At 41.1% G+C, this 14,416-nt stretch overlaps 1 protein-coding gene across 2 annotated transcripts in view; it reads right to left on the bottom strand.

Moving 5' to 3' along the window:
- INO80 (INO80 complex ATPase subunit) overlaps positions 1–14,416 on the bottom strand; it is a 126,680-nt gene that overhangs the window by 28,376 nt on the left and 83,888 nt on the right. For both annotated transcript variants that reach the window (XM_023619728.2, XM_023619730.2), the window contains exons 26-27: positions 11,538–11,763; positions 7,112–7,239 (exon numbers count right to left, since the gene is read on the bottom strand). In XM_023619728.2, the coding sequence (XP_023475496.1) occupies positions 7,112–7,239; positions 11,538–11,763 (354 nt within the window). The remainder of the gene's footprint in view (positions 1–7,111; positions 7,240–11,537; positions 11,764–14,416) is intronic.

Raw genomic sequence — 14,416 nt, 5'->3', positions numbered from 1 at the left:
GAAGAGAAACCAAATGTCCATCTTCTTTTTCTCCCAGAAGTCTCATAATTTAGTATCCTCCTTTAATTAAACAAATATGAACACCAGTATTCTCAAGTGGATTCTTGTGGATCGATAACTACTAACCAAGGTAAGCTCTAACACCACTTGAACTGGGATGGCCTGGTGACGTAGCTTCGAGCACTCTGCTTCGGCAGCCCAGGGTTTGCCAGTTCAGATCCCAGGCGTGGACCTACACACCACTTATCAGGCCATGCTGTGGGAGGCATCCCACATACAAAATACAGGAAGATGAGCATGGATGTTAGCTTAGGGCCAATCTTCCAAAGCAAAAAGAGGAGGATTGGTGGTGGATATTAGCTCAGGGTTAATCTTCCTCCAAAAAAACAAAAAACTGCTTGAACTATTAAAATAAAAATGATAACTTTCAATATTTAGGAAATCTTGAGAACGATACACAATTCTAGATACTATTTTTTTAAATTACTGAATAAGCCAAAGAGGTTATGGACAAGATGTACTCTCTTGGCATTTGAGTAGTGATTCCCAACCAAGATTAAAAATACATGTGCCTGGACCCACCCAAGGGATTCTGACTCTGTAAGTTTGGGCTAGGGTCTGGACTGGTTTATTTTTAAAAAGGCCCAAAGGTGACTGCAATAGATACCCTATACATGCAGCTGAGAACAACCACTACACAGGGAAGGTAGGGCAGGGTCCCTTAGAATCTTGCTATTTCAGCATGGCCCTCAGATGAGCAATACTGGCAGCACCTAAAGTTTCTTAGTAATGTAGAATTGAGAAGCATACCCCATTCCTAGAGAATCAGATTTTGCATTTTACATGTGTGACTTCTAAGCACATTTAAGGTTGACAAACACTGTTGTAGAACAAATCCTTATGCTATTTTTAAAGCACTGGAACACTTTTTTCAAGCATAATCTTATATGGAACCCCTCTAATACAAAATAGATAAAAAGCATTACTATTCTGGTTGATGAAGAAGAGTAGGGATTCAGGGCCCCATCTGCTTAATCTCTACCTGGGTCCCCTGTCCTCTACCCCATCCCACTAGTGTGAAAACCACTGTCTTAGAATATAAGTTGAGAAGAGAGGTCAGTTCTGGATCACATCTGTAAGTCCTACTTTTTAAAGCAGTGGCATGCAACAGAGGTATCAGCATAACTCAAAATAGTTTCAGCAAGTGCGTCTCACTTCTTTAAAGTATAAGAAATAAAACCAAACATTCATACACCCAATGGTGTAATATAAAGGGACTAGGTTCGTTCTGAAGTAGTAATGATGATAATGACGGCTAGCATTTACTGAGCATTTACTAAGTGACAACCACTATTCTATGTATTTTACCTGGTTTTCTCATCTAATCCTCCCTATCGTCTTTAAGGTAAGTGTTATTATTGTCACTCCCATTTTACAGATGTTAAGGTCTCTAAAGTGACACAGGCAGCAGGTAATGGAGCTGGGATTGGAACTCAAGTAGATTGGTTCCAGAGCCCTCGGCTTAACCCCTCTACTGCTTCCCAGATGAAACAGAAGCTCACCATCACCAGGAGAAAAAGGGCGCTTGAGGGAGAAGCCCCTATAAGGGTCTTAATATATTCTGTCCATTACCCCCATCCATCATCATAAAGAAAGGATAACTGGGCACTTGAAAAAATAAAGGCAAGTGTTTATATATCGTACACGAACCTTCCATTCTGAAACTTCTTTTCTATTTCAAAGTTGCCTCTGATGTTCACTTTAACCTAATTTCATTTTCATAAAACAAGTTAGGGGAAAGATTCAGTATGATCCACAAACCTGCAAACCTGGTGTAACTTTATTTTCCTGGACATGCCCTTTTCCATCTTTGGGGCATTTCACCAGCAAAAGGTGAGGTTCTACTCGATGTCTATCTCAACCCCTCTGTTGTCCAAGCAAATTGCACCAAGTGAATGAAATATGGCGGCCATCCTTCCCTTATCTAATATAGAGCCGTGTGGAGCAAGACCTAATCACAAGGCATTTATGGGCCCACCATAATCTGCCTTCACAAGTACTACTACTTGTGTTAGTCCCTTTCCTTCTATATCATATGCTCCAGTCGCTTTGAACTACTCTCCCCAAACGTCTTGTACCTTCCCATCTCTATGCCTTTTTACACCTGCCTTCCTTAGTTTGGAATGCCCTTCTCCCTGATGGTTGAAATTCTATTTAAGTTCAGTTCAGATGTCACTGTCTGTGTGAAGCCTTCCTCAAGTGACCCAGTTAGAAATAAGTGTATCCCTCCTGCTAGCTTCAGCTCTGTTTATGCTTCATTTTTGGCATTAGCATCAGGGTACACTTGACAGTTATTTGTATGTGTGTGTACGTGTGTGAGAAACATACATATATGTGTTTGTGTCTAGATTATATATACATATACATACATATAGATTATATATACATATATATATATATATATATATATATATATATATATCCTCTCCATTAGATACATTCCTTGAAACCAAAGACCACATTTAACTGATATTTACATCTGCTAGCACCATGCCTTGCTCACAGCTGGCATGAAAAAGAAAAGAACTAAACAGAATAAACATAGTGTGGTTGTAAGCTGCCACATTTCCTTCTATCATCCGTAAGACCTAATGAAAATGCTAGTTAACAATTTTCTTTTCATTCCATGGGGCAGTTAGAATACCCCCAGCTTCCCAGTATGTTCAAAATCACAGCTCCCAAAGGTAACTTGGAGTTCTAAGAGAAGCCAGCTCATAAATGACAGAATGTCTGTTCAGGATGAAGCCTTCTCTAGTGAGGTACGTGCTGACTGAGCAAGTTACACAACCTAGTGTCTCAAATGTCATCATTAGCTATGGATTATCTGGATTTAATTCTGTGTCGTACTATTTTCATATATCAGTGCAGTTTAAGATTTCTCTGGGTTTCAGTACTTAACAATCACATCACATACAGCTCCAGCTGGCTGACCCTTTCCAAGTACTTTTGTATTGCGTAGAAAATATTGAGGCTTATTTCCTTAAACTACAGACTCTGCTGCTCGATGCAAAAAAAATGAATCACAAAAGAGATGACCCAGAGATAATGTAAGTCATCTGTAGTGTGTTAAAGGCTCTCTGCAACTATTAGAATATGGGAGTGGAGGAGGGGAGGGGAGGTCCCAAACTAGCGTAACAATGGTGGTAGTAGGAAAAGTTCTGTCTGACATCCAACTGGACATCACTATCCCAAACATGCAGGGGCTATGTCTGTTTCCAGAGTACTCCCACCAGCCAAGACCCTATAGGTGACTCAGTATATATAAAATACACCCACCACCTCACATTTAGTGATCTACTATATCCTACTCTATTTATGTCTGTGACTTCTGACCATGGCATACTAAAAATTCCTGGCCCTGGAAGTTAAGCAGCCTCCTTTTTTATCCCCTACCCAGAAATACTATTTGGATACCAAGGGAAAGGGTAAAACATTTCTGAATATAGATTCGATTTGGAATAAGATCTGATATATTCACAAGAAATTTAAATTGAAGTCAGATTTAGAAGAGAAGAGACTATCAATCACTTTAGAAAACAGTGAGCAAATACTAAGGGCCCAGAACTAGTATTTCTCACAAAATGGAAACCTTGTCCTATGGAAGTATGTGAATTTTTTCGGTCTTCTGAGTCCCAGAAACAGACAGCCAAGGCTAAGGCACAGAACAAAAAAGCCAAAAAGGCTGTTGGATGAAAGAGATGCTGGCATGCTCCAGAGCTACATGACAGAGCTTTAACCTCCCATGTAAATTTCTAACTCCTGCTCTATTGAAAGCTTTTCTTTCCCTCTGATATACAGTGTATAAGACGTCAAGGGAAAAGGAGAATCTTGAAAAAAAATTGTTTTTTAAAAATCTAAAACACAAACAAAAACCGCTACACCTTGAGAATGGAAAAATAAGGCGAGGTTCAAGGTATTTTTTTAAAGAAAAGGCCAAGTGTACTCAAGGGAAAGCATCTATATAGAAAGGCCTTTCTATAACAAGATCCTTAGAGTTCATGCACCAGGTCATGTTTTAAAGCTAAAACATGGCTCTAACGAAGGTTTACAGTGAAAGCTTTCATTAGGAAAGTGACTGAAAACCCCTAATACTCTTTGAAGAGGTAAAGAAATACAGACCTAATCCTGCACTGTTCCAAGATCCTCAATACATTACATCTCAATAAATGATTAGACATACACTAAACATCATGGGCACACTAATTCCATGCCTACCAAATAAATTTTTTTTGAGGACTAACCTCTTGGAATACAGAATGTGGTTCATTTAAGTAAATAATATTAAAACAAATAGACCAGGGGCTGTCTCTGTGGCTAAGTGGTTAAGTTGGCACACTCTGCTTCAGCGGCCCAGGGTTTCACCAGTTCAGATCTTGGGCGCAGACCTAGCATGGCTCATCAAGCCATGCTGAGGTGGCGTCCCACATTGCACAACTAGAAGGACCTACAACTAGAATATACAACTATGTACTGGGGGGTTTGGGGAGAAGGAAAAAAAAAAGGAAGACTGGCAACAGATGTTAGCTCAGGTGCCAATCTCATAAAAAACAAAAAAAACACAAAGAGAACAAAAAAAGAGATGAACTTTTAGGAAATTTAATGTTGAAGGAAAAAGAATAGTACAGTATTAAGAAAACCAGACAATAGTTTCATTTTAGTTTTTCAGTAAAACAAGCAAACAGTTGCAACATTTTCTGGCTTTTGCAACATTTTCTGGCTTCAGCACCCTAGATGCATGTTATACATATGGCTAAGGAATGTGAGCAGTTGTGAAATTCAGGCTTTGAATTTGCTATTCCCTAATTTAGAATTCCCCAGAGAGAGATGCAACTACCTTCAGAGAAGGTTCTCAAGCTGCCTTGTTTGTAAAGCCTACCCACAAAGTCCACATCCCACACGGCTCCAAAAAACCTGCTGGATTACTGAGAGACAGGAAGTGACCCTGGTGGGTAGGGTTTACAGGCACTCATCCTGAAACTCATGATCATACTTTGAATTACTTATTTTAGTAACGTTTATGAGTACCTAGAAATCTGCAATATACAGAATGAGGGACTAAAATGTCAGACTGCATCAAACCAGCCACACTCACCTTCACCTGTCAGAGCTGGCTTACTTTCTGGTGGTTCACTCACTTCCCTTAGAACTTTTCTTTAATATGATCAACTTTTAGGACTCTATAATACATTGATACAACCTTGAGAAAGAAAGATCATCACCTCCCTTACAAAGTCCTTAGCATATTGCTTTTTCTATAATTCTTAGCAGCATAGGATCACTACTTTATCTATACTTCCCTGACTCTTCAGGACTAGGAAAATGCACTTTATCTAAAAAGAGCCCCACTGAAAGAAAGTTACTCACATTATTTTGGTTGTTGGCATCACTTGGTTTGAACAGAACATTAAAGATGCAGGTAGTCCCTTTATTTTGGATTATTGCTGTTAGGACCTTTAACATAGTCAAGATTTACAGCAAACACAATGGCTTAATCAATTCTCTGTTACAGTGACTTATAGTCACTTATAAGCATCCTTCCATCACTTAGAAAGAGGTGATCTACTCATAATACAAACCAGAAACTTTGGCCTGCTGACAGCATTTAAGGGGTTAAACACTGTATTAAATGTGAAATTTAGTGATTAAGTTGAACTCGAATAACATTCGTTATGTCTCTTGCTAAAAGAAGTTGCCAGATTATTAAAAAGAGCCTGCCATCAAATTCAGATAAACCCATTGCAAAATTCAGCAAGCCAGCCTTGGCTTCCAAAGAACCTAAAAATTCCTCCCTCTTTTCTACTCTTCATTCCTTTTGTACTGATACGATCCCTACTCGTTCACTCCTAGAGAGGGATAATTATGGTCTAATTTCCACTTATCAACTATCCCCTGGAGTAGCAGTGTTAGAATATGAAGCCTTAGATACATAAACCCCACAGAATAACATGAGGATATTTATACACTACTGACATCCAGGTGTCTTAGCCTCTTAAGCTGTGGTTTTCCAACTTTCTTACACCAAGGACTTCGTCTAGTGGTTTGTTATTATTTGTCCTCACTTTCACTCTCCTGTTCCTATGCCCATGACTTCCTCTCCCTCAAGTAATAAGCCACTACCTGAACAACAAGAAAGCAGAAAGAACATCAACAAAGTAACTAAAGAAACAAAAGCTGCCTTGCACAGTAAGACACAGCTGTAGTTTTCACCATAACCCAGTGGTTGTCAACTCTGGTTGCATATTAGAATCACCTTTGGAGCTTTTAAATATCCTGATGCTTAGGCCTCATTCCAAACTTATTATTAAATATGAACCTCTGGGGACAGGACCAGATACCAGTATTTGTTAAAGCTCTCCCAGGAAATTGCAATATGTAGTCAAGTTGAGAACCACTACATTAACTCAGGTCGAGTAGTTTTTTACAACTAGCAGTTTTTGTTTTTAAAGGTTTTTTTATTTTTTCCTTTTTCTCCCCAAAGCCCCCCAGTACATAGCTGTATATTCTTCGTTGTGGGTCCTTCTAGTTGTGGCACGTGGGATGCCGCCTCAGCGTGGTTTGATGAGCAGTGCCATGTCCGCGCCCAGGATCTGAACCAACGAAACACTGGGACGCCTGCAGCCCACACTTGGCCACGGGGCCAGCACCCCCCCCCTTTTTTTAAGATTTTTTTATTCACAACTAGTAGTTTTTTACAACTTTCTAGTTTTTTACATAGAGAACTAACCCCAAATCTTATTTTTCATACAGAATTTCAGAGGACTTTTCAAGAAATTCCTCGACTCTGATCTACTTTAAAATTAGGAAATTCCTTCTCCAGTGAAGGAAGGGAGTAAGGGGTGTTTGTTCTATTTCACTGGTACAGAGAAGAAGGCAGAAGTCCTCTGCATACTCTCACATCTGCTAGGAGCTGCTTCTCCTTCTTTTACAGACAGTAAAATCACAAAGATGAGTTTTGGGTTCCCATTAAGCAGGAGTGACATTAGTCATAGACATGTGATTCCTGCAAGTGCAATGTCAAGGTGTCCTAGGTACCAAAGGTTCCTTCTCCTACCTCCAGCAGGTCTATCATCCTGGTCATCTGAGAGTAGATAAGGACCCTATGTCCTTGAGACTTGAGTCGAGTCAGCAGGACATCAAGGGCATACAGCTTTCCACTGTCAGTGATGAGGCTCTCTTTGCCTAGGGAGAAGAAAAGGGAGGGAGGGGGAAACTGTATTTAATTGAAGCAGCAAAATCACTCACTGCAAAGCTGTATGCAGCCAAAATTACTACAACCAGGATGCTTGTCATCATGAGAGCAGGAAAGTACTCTAAAGAATGCAAAGCACTGTTCAGTCATGATCCAGTAGTGCTCGGGGAAGAAGTATCTGGAAAGAGGGAGGTGTAAGTTCCCTCCCAACTAACAGTTCCCAACCAGACGTCTGCTGCTATGGCACCTGAAAGCTTCCCTGGCTCCTCACCCTTACTCAGGGGATAGCAGCTACAGTGAACATCCAAGAGTGATGTCCATGCATCTGAGTGACATCCATGTGTCTAAGAGTGATGTCCATGTCATATCTACCGCAAGTGACCTGAGAAATCTGTTTTTCCCTTTGCTCACCCTAGCTCTAGATATTTGCTTCTGCTACTCCTGTGGCTAAATGGTTTACCTTCTGAAAGCACAAGAATGTGGAGAAACAAGGGCTGCCCTTGCCTGTTCCTGGAGACAGTTAAACACCAAGAAATGCAAATAAACATACCCCCTCTCTTGCCTTTTTTAAAACCAGAACTCCCTCTCCTGAGTGATTTCAAATTGTCTGGCTGGTAAATGTCACTATCCAAAGCTATAATTCAATAAAGACACTAGGGCTTCTTCAGCTTTTCAGAAAGACTGACTTTAGGTTTCTGTGAAATGGAAGCTGCTTTCACTCACTAACTTGTGCTTTCTCCTTCCTCTTCCTATTAAAAAAAAAAACAACGTATTTCAGCCAGAGATCTTTAAAGAACACTTAACTCACAAATTTTCATCTTATCCATTCAGTATCATTCAACTCCCATCACATTTCAGGAAGTAGAGTTTCCTGTTTGCAGACTGGTCCATAAACACACCCTGAACAATTGCTGCTATTAAGAGGGGAAGAGATGAGGCTTAAGGGGCTGGGAGATTTAAGAGTATATATGGAAGTGGCTGTGGGCCACAAAGACGGAGAAAAAGGCTAGAGATACTACATAGAGAACTAACCACTGAGAGTAAAAAAGAAACTATGAAGAAAAATATACTGTGTATCCTTAGTTTCTGGGTTTGAACCCATGGTTTTCCCTCAGAACTGCAGAGGCTGGGTGTCGAGAGCACTCCAAGAGTTCTCAACAGTCATTTCTCTGTTCTCGCCAGTATTTGCCAAGTGCACAATTATTGTATAAACCAAACAAGAACGGATGTGCTGACAGCACCATAACAAATCATCAGCCACTCTGTTTTTGCTACAAAGCCTCAGGTCCTGGATGTTTACTCCTCTGCACTGCAGCCTGCCTTTTCCCACCTTCGGAACGCTGCCAGGCCAGCTCTCTCCCTCCACCACCCCTCCCTGATGCTGTGGCACACACCTTTGTTCAGCCTCTTTGTTTGGTCCTGTTTACATTACTGAAATGCTCTTCTTTTTGTTGGTCTCCTCACCAGCACAATCAATGACTGCAGCTGGGACAGGACCGGTGGCTAAGCCCTCTCCCTGGCCCCAGACAAGGACGCCTGTATAAGTTCCAAGTCTGACTAGGCAGCAGCACTTCCATAACAACTTCAAGGTTTTCTTCTTGTCACAATTATGCGTCTCTTGTAATTATATTCCCTGGCATCCCTTGATTTTGATAGCTCCTAAACAGTCCCCACAGAGCTACCAATCAGCTTTAGACAGTAAGTTTCTTTCTTTTCTTATTAAAAGCACAGGAAGGTGGAAAAAAAGCAGCCCATATATTTTTCAGTTATTGAGTGAGAGTGGGCAAGCTAATAAGCTCATCAGATTTCTGCAGCCTGTTCTCTTCTCTCTCCATTCACATATACTCCCTCAACACAAATATTTAAGCATACACAAATCTGTCTTGTATCTGAATTTTAAGAAGCTTCAATTCATCTCAAAATCATGGTTCAATGGTTTTCACACGTTCCTGCTTCCCACATCCTACTCTTCTTTGCTAACAGAATGCAGTGATGCTAGGATTCAGAAAGCTCAGAGATGAAGATGTGCATACAGTTAGGAGGACAGAACTCTGATGTGTCTAAAAGAAGCAAGAAGTGGCAGCTGTTGTTAGCTTGTTGTTGTGTAGGTGGGGGAAGTGGAAGTGGATGGACTGGATTTCTTGTCCTGAAGAAAAAGGACTATGAAGAAAGGCACTTCAACAATAGCCTTAAAGCACTTAAGCAATGAACAATATTTCTGCTTCGGTGGTGAGCATGCTAGACAGGGGAAGTCAGCCTCCAGTATTTGTCCTTAGAGAGAGACGCAGAAAAAACAGGTTTCCTTCTCCGTACACACTGATGTCTTCTGAGCCCAGTATCTCTTACCCAATTTTTTGCGAGCTACCGAAGTTGCATCGGACAAGAGCACCACCTGTTGCTAAGCAGGGCATAGAGCCAAGAAGAGCACAATTCCCTAGAAATCAGGCTGATTCTGCCAAGTCAAACCCATGCCCAGCCCCTTCTTTAAAACAGGAGCTCAAAAAATGCTGAAATGAACAGACCTACCCTAGTTTCTTGCAATCTTTCCCACAACCCTACAGTACAATCTTACAACCCTACAGTACAATCTTACAACCCTACAGTACAATCTTACAGTATTTTCACTCAGATACTAGTTCTTACTGAACACAGTGTAGTAAGACCCCGCTCAGAGACAAAATGAATGGCAGTAAAATTAGAGTAACAGATGAAATATTATCTCCTTTTTCCAAGGAGAAAAGGCTTTTGAAGAGATTTTACATCCTTCTCCTAGTGAAACATGGAGACACATTCAAGGTGTAAAATCTAGGAGATTCTGGTCAGTCTCTCAAGGAATATAAAGGAACCAACCCTTCCTGGGGAAACAGAAAATGTAAAAGTATAAAGGAAAGAGAGATAAAATACAGGTTCCAGTGATCACCCCCCCTCAACTCTCCCCCTCACTGCCCAGCCCCAGCCAGTCTACAGAGCACAATGGGGTCAGTGAGGAGCTGGTTAGTTCTCACAGTAAACAGCCAGTGAGGCTGGTGCTTTTTATCGATGCAAAAAGAACTCAGACACTTCCTGCTATTTAAACAAGGTCCATTTTTCTTTCAAAGAACAGGAAAAGCCACAAGAGATTCCCACAGCGCCAGCAATAAGCCTTCTACTCCTGGACTGGGAACTTAGGAGCCAGAATGAAGAAGTGGGAAAGAAGAAATAAGGTGTTGTCTTGCTTCTTTCAAAACTGTGCTCATCTTCTGCCTGGGATTCTGTGGTTTCCACACCTGCTGGCTTCTATTCCTCTATTCCCACTACATTCAGGCTTGCTTTACACGTGGGCTTTTCCCTTGTTTTCCAACAATATACCTTCACCCACTGCTTCCATGTGTTCTCAGTCAGCTATGAGGACATATACAACATTGCTCTCATATACCCAAACAGCATCTTTCAGTTCAAATCAGCCCCAAAGTCACTAAAAGGCTGACCCGAAGTCCCTTGACATCTGACAAAGTTAACGTTAAATGGAAAAACCAGGCCTTAGACCTTGGAATCCAGTTATCTCTTAGAAATAGCAGATTCTCTCTTTTGAATGCTTAGCCCTAGTTCACTTCCATTACAGGCCAATGAGATAAATACAATCAAAGTACCAGAGAATGTGCACAACCAAAACTAACACAGTAGCTCTGAGCTACCGCTCCAGTTTGCCACCAGGTGTAAGTAAAGAACATGAGCCTATGAACCCTGTGTTCTGTTTCCTTAAAAAGAAGTCTCACCAAAGCAAAGATGAAAACCTAATTTCCTTTCAACCTCGACCTTGACCCTAGGAGGTCTGGGAATCTGCTAGCATTTTGGCACAAAACACACTGTTTTTCTTCTGGTTATCATGCAGATCTCTAGTGCTTCGTGTAGAACACTGTTTATGCTACTTAAACTAGGCTTTCTGTGAGTGACGACAATCTCATTCATTCCACTGGCAATAGCACAACTGTACTCACTCGACCTGGAGCCTTTCCTACCAAGTTTATTTCTAACTCACCCTGCCTTGTTTTTTAAAGAATGGCATTCCTTTTTCAGCTGTAAGCTTGTCAAAGGAGAGTATTTAAGCACAAATCTAAAAAACACTTCTCTTTCTATTCAAGTCACAAATTACTTAAGTATTCTTACTTATAAGTTACTATGGGCAAAAGAGGAAAAAGAAACCCCAAGAACGTTGACTTCCAAATATCTGAAACCACCATATGGACTATCTCCCTGGTTCTCCCCTTGCCAAAGCTGGGAACATATTCCACAAGAAGGGAGGACTCACCTGGAATCCTAATGAAAGACCAGCCGTTCTGAGGCCTGATGCTCCACAATCCTCCAGCTGGCTCTGGGAAGAACTGGGATCGTCGATTTAGCCAGTCTGCTGCCAGTTCAGGGGCCCCATTCAACAAACACTGCTTGGCTGCCAGACTCCCTCCTTCCTTCAGCACTCGCCTCTCATATTCTGCACTTCGGTCATTGCAGTAAGAATCCAATGGCACTGCGGTGACCTGTAGTGAAAGATTCACACGAGATGGCTCTTTCACATTTCCATACCCACTGAGCCTTTTGGGAACTTCGACTTTGAGATGAGACTAATGTGGATAATCCTTAGACTACTGCTTTTAACTTCTGTTTTCTGACAAACTAAGCTGTCCCTAATAACTGACTTAATACCTTCCCCAGGTAAAAGGCCAACCTCTAGTAATATGAACCTGCAACAAACTAAAGATCCAAAGAGTGCTGGAGTTTGCAGATAAACTGGGATACCAGGTCAGGAATAATTCTGTCACAGATGTATATATATACACACACGATCACTTTGCCACTTCCTCTCACGGCTATAGTGCTTTGGCAAAGTTCTACTAGCCATACACAGGATGATAAGGCCAGAAAAAGGAGCTGGAGCTAGTTAGTCATCATTAAAGAACTAAGAAGTATTGGTCTGGTGCATTTGAAGCTATTTTTAATGTCTTTGCTGCAAAGCTCCCAAGTTTATCAATACTTCTTTCTCCTCTTCCCTGACCAGGTTGCTGACTGACAAACCTAATGGAAGCTAAGAGAATGTTTCCTTGAGGTCATAAACGGGTTGGGGTAGAGAGAAAGCAATAGCCAGAGAGTAGTAGATTCATTTCTTGGCTAGGGTAAAAGCTATACACAAATTCTTATCTCACCATAAGGTGTAACGACACTCAAAGGCTGCCCCCCAATGGAATAGAAGGCTCCTGCCAATTTAGAAGCATACGCTTCTAAAGCGTAAAGAACAAGGGGATAAAGCGTATGCTTTATCCATCTTTAGTGATCTGGGTCTATTCCCAGTCTAACAAGCAGCTGTCTATTTAGATAGCTGTGAAATCATCGAATAAGGAGCCTGAGGTTACCTTTGGTTAAAATTTGGAGGCTGTGATTATCTGCGAGCCCACGTTGATAAAAATGCTAAAGGAATAAATTATAAGCAGTAAACTGCTCCCAAGAACCTTGGAGCTAGACCACGAGATGGGAAGAAATTAGGTATAAGGAGCAAGAGCAGAGGTATGGGAGAAATCAGAACATAAAACACTGGCTGTACCTAGTTAGGCAGTTCTATTGTTTCTATTGCTTCTCAGAAGTTAGACAGTCAGGAAAATCTCTCTATCTTGCTATTAAGTTTTCTATTTTCATGCTCATCAATCTTTAGGGCAATGGTTGTCAAGTTTTGTTATGCATAAGAACCATCTTGGGAGCTTATCTAAAGTGCAGATTTTGATCCAGAAGGTCTAAGGGTTCTAGCCAATAGTTCTAGGTTTTTAACAAGCACCCCAGCATCCCAAGCCGAGCCTTGAGAAATACTGTCTTGGGGTACATAAACAGTCAGTGAGCTGACTATGGGCTGCAGGTGCCTCTGCTGGAGACTAGAGGATACCAAAACCAGAGAAAGGGCATCATTTACCAATAACCACAGAACACATAACTCTGGCTTGCAGATGAAGCTGAACTAAGTTTGTTAGCGAGCAGTGCCATCTATGGTCCAGAGGTCAAACTACAAAGGGTCACAGAAAGCTGGGTCCCTGGAGCTCCAAAACCCAGTTAGGGTCTCACATAAATCAGATTACCTAGACAGCACTAGGAGCAAGTTTTGGTAATCTCCTGTCACCTTTACTCACACCAAAAGGAATTTGATCTCTTGCTTCCAAGTTATTCATTTTTTCCCACTGAAAGTTGAGCATAGGCAAATAAAGACCAAAATACAAAGCAAACGGATAAAAATTGGGTCCCTCCCTGCTATGGCTTATCCTGGCAGCAGCCCAGCAGATACTGGACTAGAGCAGACGTCCACCATCTTGGGTAGAGTCCCAGAACCTCATAATCAATAGCAGTTATACGTCCATAAAAATGGTTTAAGCAGCAGTAGTCCGGACTACAGATGTATGACCAGTTCTATGTATCTCAAACAGCATGTGCACTCTTGGATGAGTAAAGCATACTCAGGCTTTTCTAATGAGAGACTCATACTGACCAATTTTACACTCAAAGATAACTGCTTTGATGTTTATTTTTCTTTATTTTGTAGAAAAGCAGAACTTGTATTGGAATTATATATAAAGAGTTTGAGCTCATATTCTCAAGATGAGAAATCAAAGCTAGAAACTCAGCATGAAAGAACAAGGGGAGAACAGGGACAGAGAGAGGAGTTTTTTTCCTGCCTGGGACTCATTTCTAGGTACTCTTACAGTTTAAGAACAAAACAACCTTTTCCAGTTATAAACTTTCACCTATTTCTAATTTCATTTTGCTGATATCCTTCCAAGTTCAGGACTGAAAACTAGGAGGTTTGCAAGTCACAGTTCTTAGTGAAATATTTTTTAATGTTTTGATAAGCTTCTTTGGCAGGAGCCCTGGATAAAAATATATGCAGAATCATAGAATGCTATGTTGTAAGTACGTAAGCAGTGAACTCATGAAGTTCAAAAGGAGGCAAACAAGCCCATTTCTACTTAAATCGTGCTTTCCAAGTCAGCTCTATCCTAGACAGCCTCCACCCATTCTGCTAACCACAAGTGGCCTTCCTGATTGCTCAGAAGCAGGGGGAGATGAAGCATGAACCATTCTTCCCTCCCCACAAATGGAAATGCATATTCCTTTTAGTCCCACATGAGCTAACCCCTGTTTTTTGCTTGATTAACT

The sequence above is a fragment of the Equus caballus genome, chromosome 1 (assembly GCF_041296265.1).
Source record: "Equus caballus isolate H_3958 breed thoroughbred chromosome 1, TB-T2T, whole genome shotgun sequence".
Taxonomy (NCBI): domain Eukaryota; kingdom Metazoa; phylum Chordata; class Mammalia; order Perissodactyla; family Equidae; genus Equus; species Equus caballus.
Note: the sequence above shows the minus strand (reverse complement) of the source record. Positions and strands in the feature narration are given on the sequence as shown.